At 37.0% G+C, this 6,000-nt stretch overlaps 1 protein-coding gene across 5 annotated transcripts in view; it reads right to left on the bottom strand.

The window, feature by feature from the left end:
* Positions 1–459: 459 nt before the first annotated feature.
* The window catches only part of LOC103028394 (glutamine-rich protein 2), a 56,463-nt gene continuing 50,922 nt past the window's right edge, over positions 460–6,000 (bottom strand). For 4 of the 5 annotated variants that reach the window (XM_049468032.1, XM_049468034.1, XM_049468033.1 and 1 more), the window contains one exon: positions 460–1,966. In XM_049468032.1, the coding sequence (XP_049323989.1) occupies positions 1,803–1,966 (164 nt within the window). In that variant the 3' untranslated portion in view covers positions 460–1,802. The remainder of the gene's footprint in view (positions 1,967–6,000) is intronic. The other variant, XM_049468035.1, reaches the window with a different exon arrangement.

The following is a 6,000-nucleotide window of genomic DNA, read 5'->3' as shown; positions in this document are numbered from 1 at the left end:
CCCGCTGGAACTCACCGAGCACCTGAGAGCGGCCCATTCCTTCACTAATATTTGTAGAAGCAGTCAGGACTGGCTGCATTAGAAGTGACCGAAACCTGAGCTCAATAACTTGGATGACCGAGTGAATACTCGTAGCTCGAGTACTGTAGCTTCAGTAAAGTTACTGTACAAATATTGATTATAACGGCTATTGTATTTGCACTTCAGGCTGTGTTTTATGTAAAAACCACATATCTCTATGGTGGCTGTTTTAACAACCACAATTAAGCTTTACAATATATATAGTTTAAGCATCACCCTAGAACTTTGCCTATTCACTTAATTCACAATACAAAATGCATAACATCACATTCAGGGTCATGATTTTATGCCCTCTGTTCTCAGGTTATATCTCCCCAATATTATTTATTATGCTCCATTTATGGATTTAAAAATTATATTACAGGAATTACAAATGTGTCTGTTTGTTCCACCTTTATTAACATATAAAATGAAGTTACATAAAACATGAAATATCTTGGTTCTGTACTGTCTGTGATAAAATAAGTCATGGTGAATGTGAGAAACACTGTGTTTTTAATATGCAGTCTAAAGAGAGGTTGAGGCCGTCATTACACGGAGTAAACAAAACTAACCTTAAACAAAACAAAACCAAATAGCATAAATGTTGGAGATGGGCGTGGCTAAATAAAAAGTTGGTGTGTTAATTATATTTTTATTGTATTTATTGTTTACAGTATCTTTTTGTGTAGTGTAATGTTTGTCAATAGTCTGTATAACTGTTACATGTGTTGCTCTCACCAAGCCAAATTCCTGGTATGTGTAACATACTTGACGAAATAAAGGGATTCTGAATTTGAAGATCAGCATCACATAAAATCCACACAAGACCACAATTAAAGTGTAATTAAAGTAAAATTGTACCTATGCTGAAGAGAAATCCCTTCACAACTTGTAGTTTAGCTCAGAACGTGCACTAGGAGGTTGTCGTTGTTAGAATAGTTTGAGGAATGCGTTTTATAATTATAATTGAGCATTTACTTTATAATCAAAACCACTGTTTACACTCAAGAGCAGAAAGATGAGGACAGTCTACCCAGTTTTGAAACAAGTGATTCTATGGGACGAGTGAAAACATCATTAAATTGAGTGTATATAAGGAAATCTCATGGAGATCTCATCATCTCCACATACATGTGTACCTAACTGTCTTCCCATACACACTTTGTGCTGATCATCCTCTACCAAGGGGTGTCCAAACTTCTGCCAGAAGGGTCAGAGTGGCTTCAGGTTTTCACTCTAAACAATCAGCAGCTCACCTGATTCCACTTGTATAATCAGTGGATCAGTCTTCAAACAACACTGTGAATAAAACTAGACTAAGGATTATATTTATAATATAGGACTTTGGAGGGGCGGAGTCCAGCAGAGTTTGATTATTTACCATTACAAACATCTAAAACTGAACCAAGAATGAACCCTGATCTAGTGCTCTTTCTGACTACAGAACCACTGGAGTATAAATATGTTCAAAAGGTGGATTTTCTATCCTCTACCCAGAAGTTAATTCTTAACCACTGGAATAATATGTAATCAGTGCTGATTCTCTGGATGTTCCTCTTCACTGATGATCAGGGTACAGGCTGTGACAGTGAGAGGCTGAAGAACTGGAGACTGGTGGAATATCAGTGTTAGTACTGGATGGTATCTTTTTTTTTATTTTTGTAATAAAATCACATTTACTGCTGTAAACAGTTTACTAAAACAAGGTTAGGCCGTGCTGAGATAGAACTGGAGGAGGTCTACAGCGAGGTCACTGGTGTGTTCTGTGATTGGCTAAAGCCTCTGAGGATATCTCCACCCTGCAGGAGCTCACTGTTGGGGTCAGCAGAGGACTGAGGTGCGACAGGTTGGGACAGGCAGTCCATGGAGGTTACAGGCCGGCCTTTAACAGAGCTGCTCGAGGCTGGGGGAGGCAAAGGTCAAAGGGTCAAGCCTGAGTTACAATCTCAACTGAAGAAACATTTTCCATTGTTCAGAGTGGTATTCTTACAGTAAAGTGAGGGAGCAGGCAAATGTATAATTAAATATCTGATTATAGAAATGTCTGTTTAAAGTAAAGTAGTGTGTAGTATGTTATACAGGGCAAAAGCCATATACCAAAGGCCATTTACATTTACTAAAATATATTCCAGCATCAGGGAGAAACTAAAAGGACCTTTAATGTTTGTATAAAATGCTACCACCTAAGGTATCTTCAAATCTTTTACTCTGCATTGCAGTTAAACAGTCAGTATGAGACACCCACAGCGTTGTTCTGTTTTCTCAGTAAGTCTTTTGGATAAATTCTACACTCCTTTAAGCCTATAGTTAAATCATGTTCCTACAGTGGACAAGTGAACAGGATCAACTGTGGATGTTTTTAGATTTGAGGTGAAAGTGTAGTATATCAAGTACACCGGATTATAAGGCGCACTATCAACAAATGTATATTTTCTGGTCTATTTTTATACATAAGCCGCACTGGATTTTAGGGGTGTCGCCATGTTTTTCTTCTAATTCAGCAGGTTTGGCTGCTGGGTGGTGAGACCTTTAAAGCTAAGCTAAGAAAGCAAAACTGTAATTCTTAAATAAACCATTTTCTTTTGAAGTCAAACAAGTGCTGGATGTTAATTTACACAGATTCCTCTCCTGAAAACTGTTTATTTGGGTGAGTAAAGCGCTTATGTTTATTTACAGTAAGCTAAGATTTCCAGAAAGAAGCTGCATTAGCATTAGCAGCTAACCACTAGCACTAATACATGCTGCCAGACAGCGCTCCACTGAGGAACTCTATTCTAGTAACCCAGACTGAGATTAGCTAACAGTTCATCCCGCGTAGCTCGTTTTAACACGCAGGCTACAGTCCAACAGGCTACTAAAACTGCTCCAGTCTCTGTACTGGAGGACTAAACTGAAACTCCTGGATTTACTGATCCTTACAGCCTGACTGGTAAAATTCATACATAAGGTTCACTGAAGATTTTTGGGACAATTAAGAGATTTTAAGTGCGACTTATAGTGTAGTTTTGGCTATTTTGGCAGTCTACCAGGTGTTCTTTTTTTATGTTTCTTTACGTTTGCCTTGTATACATGTATACATTAAGCCCATATAAATAAAGTGTGGTTTCTGTCCTTTTCACAGTATTTTTCACACAGTACTACTATATTATATTATATAATAAGTCATAATAATGCTGCAGTCTCATCTTGTGCTTGATGATTTGTAACCAACGTTTTTTAATAAGTGTTAAACCTAAGTGTTGGAACTGTATTCACTATATTGTAAGACCCTGGTGAAAATGCATTTATGACATCAGCCTGTGACCTTTAACATCTTTAGAAGAAGATCTGCTTACCGAAGGGCAAAGGCTAAAGGAGGCACCACAGTGCTAACAGCACCTTTACAACTGAGTGTCCTGTAAACATTACACTTTAAATGAATAATCATGTACAGGAAAACACTGAATTAAACTAGTTAGAACAACCAGGCACTGTGTGGTAGTCTCTCCACTGTTCTGTGATTTGGAATATTATAAAAAAGGCTTCTACCTAGAATAAACAAAAATAGTTTAAGTATAAGCTAAAAATAGTTAAATCGTTTTTTTGTATAAATAACAGCAGATCATACAATGTCAGAAACCACATAAGTAAGCCGATAGGGGATGAGTTAACAGCTTGACATGACAAAACGAGTGAGCAAGGGGTTAGGAATGCAGTTTGCTTGATGTCAACAGGTGGCTACACTTTAGACACAAATACATGTTGTCTGATATGACTAAATATGACTAAAAGACTAAATCATAACTGGGGGTGTGCTGTATCGTATTATAAACAATAATATCATTATCATTTCGAAAACAATGAAAAAGTCCACACTGTGATTAACACGGCTAATGCTTTATTTACTGTTTTTTTTTTGTATAATTGTTTATATTTGCAGTTGATGTGCACACACAACATATTCTGCACTTTAGTTTTATGGTAGCCTATTTAGTTATTTAGCTACATTATAATATTTTTATATTTCATTATTTATTTTGTTACATTAGTATTATTTTTTTTTTATAAAAACACATTAGATGTTTTTCTTTTGGTAAATAACTGTTTATAAAATAGAGAAAAGTTAATATTTTCTCTTTTAAACAAAACAAAGTATAAATTTAATCTAAATATAATAGATTGAAACTGATATATGTTTAGCACTATAGGGTGCATAGGATTATAAGGTGCACTATCAATAAATGTCAATTTTCTGTTTTTTATACATAAGGCACACAGTATTCATATATAAGGCGCATCATGCGACACTATAAAGGAACAGGGGTGTTGCCATGTTTTCCTTCTAATTCAGCAGGTCTCGTCACCCTGTAAAGCTAAGCTAAGTTAAGTACAGTCTGATATACTCACCTCTGAACAGTAAAAGAGTTAGCGCTGCGGTTAGCGGCTAATTCTAATACTGCTGCAGAACTAAACTGAAACTCCTGTATAATGCTGTACTTCAGTGGAGTGTCTTTAATGCTTCTAACAACCTGACTGGGAAAATTCATACATAAGGTACACCGGATTATAAATCGCACTGACCATTTTTAGGAAAATTAAAGGATTGCTTTATAAGTGCAAAAAATACAGTCTAATATAATAATACTAAGAAAAACTTTTTTTAATTTTGTTGGAGCAGTATATTATTGAAATTAAAATATTTTAAAGTGTTTTAACATACCGCTATCTAAAAGTACACTGAAATATTATGATAATATTTTACTGCTATTTTGCTGACTCCTAATTATAACTGTAAATAACTGTAAACTGTAAACTGTAAACAACTTATATACTAAGTTTCTTGAGAAAGTACCAGTCAAAATTTGCACACACCTTAAATTCTGTTTTTTCATTATTTAAAATTGTTCTCCATTGTAGATTAATACTAAAATAATCTAAACTATGAAGAAAAATATATGGAATTATTTAGTAACCAAGAAAGTGTTAAACGAATCAGAATATGTTATATATTTTAGATTTGTTAAAGTAGCACCTCTTGTGTTGTAAGGGCTCACCCAGAAAGGGAATCAAACTTAGGTTATTAGATCAAAACCACCTTACTGGGTGAGCTACCTAGTAAAGGCAGTTAATAGGACCCAAGGGCAGTGTAGACAAGACTGAGAGCAGATTAAGTTGGAAATAAAAAATAAACCAAAGTTTATTTGGTAGAGGAGTGCTCTACCACTCTTTTAGCCAAAACAGCTGTGGTGAAAAATGGTAGGGATTGTTTTAGAGGTGGTGGGTCCAAAAAGGAGGTAGAAAACCAAAGAACAACCTGCACCCAATGTGGGGGTTTTGGCGGGAAAAAGAGAACAAAGGATGGCAGGAGGAGGCTGGCTTTCCCAGGGGCAGGGAAAAATAGTTAAACAAAACAAAATGGCTCCTCCAACAAAAGGAAAACTGAAAAACTGAGAAACTGAGAAAATAAAGGAGAAAAGGAAGGCACAGACTTCCTTTTACAGATAAATTATTTATTTATTTATTTATTACTCTTTCTTTTACTCTCTCTTTGTTGAGAGGAAGGGAAAAGGAGGGAAAGAAAGAAATTATGTCTCAGGGACTCGAAAGTATAAGGAATAGTAGCCACTTGGCCACTCACACACACTCTCACACACACAAAGACACAGCAACTGCTGGTCTGTGTTCCTCACTCTTTTAAAACCAACCCACAGGTGTTCCTGATTAGGCCTGATTGCTACCTGAGGCTGCCCGTTGCCCCCCTCTGGTGGTCGGAGGGCGCCTAGCCCTTGAGCCAGCCCTTACAGGACCCCCCCCCGAGGAACGGCACCAGACGTTCCCAACCCCGCAGCACGATCACGTCTAACCCGGAGAGGGAGGTCCCTGACTGAAAGCCAGACACGCTGACCCGGGCGGAATGATGGCGCCGGTTTACGCCTCCGGTCAGCAGCTCTCTTTTGG

This window comes from Astyanax mexicanus, chromosome 19 (assembly GCF_023375975.1).
Source record: "Astyanax mexicanus isolate ESR-SI-001 chromosome 19, AstMex3_surface, whole genome shotgun sequence".
In the NCBI taxonomy this organism is placed as follows: domain Eukaryota; kingdom Metazoa; phylum Chordata; class Actinopteri; order Characiformes; family Acestrorhamphidae; genus Astyanax; species Astyanax mexicanus.
Note: the sequence above shows the minus strand (reverse complement) of the source record. Positions and strands in the feature narration are given on the sequence as shown.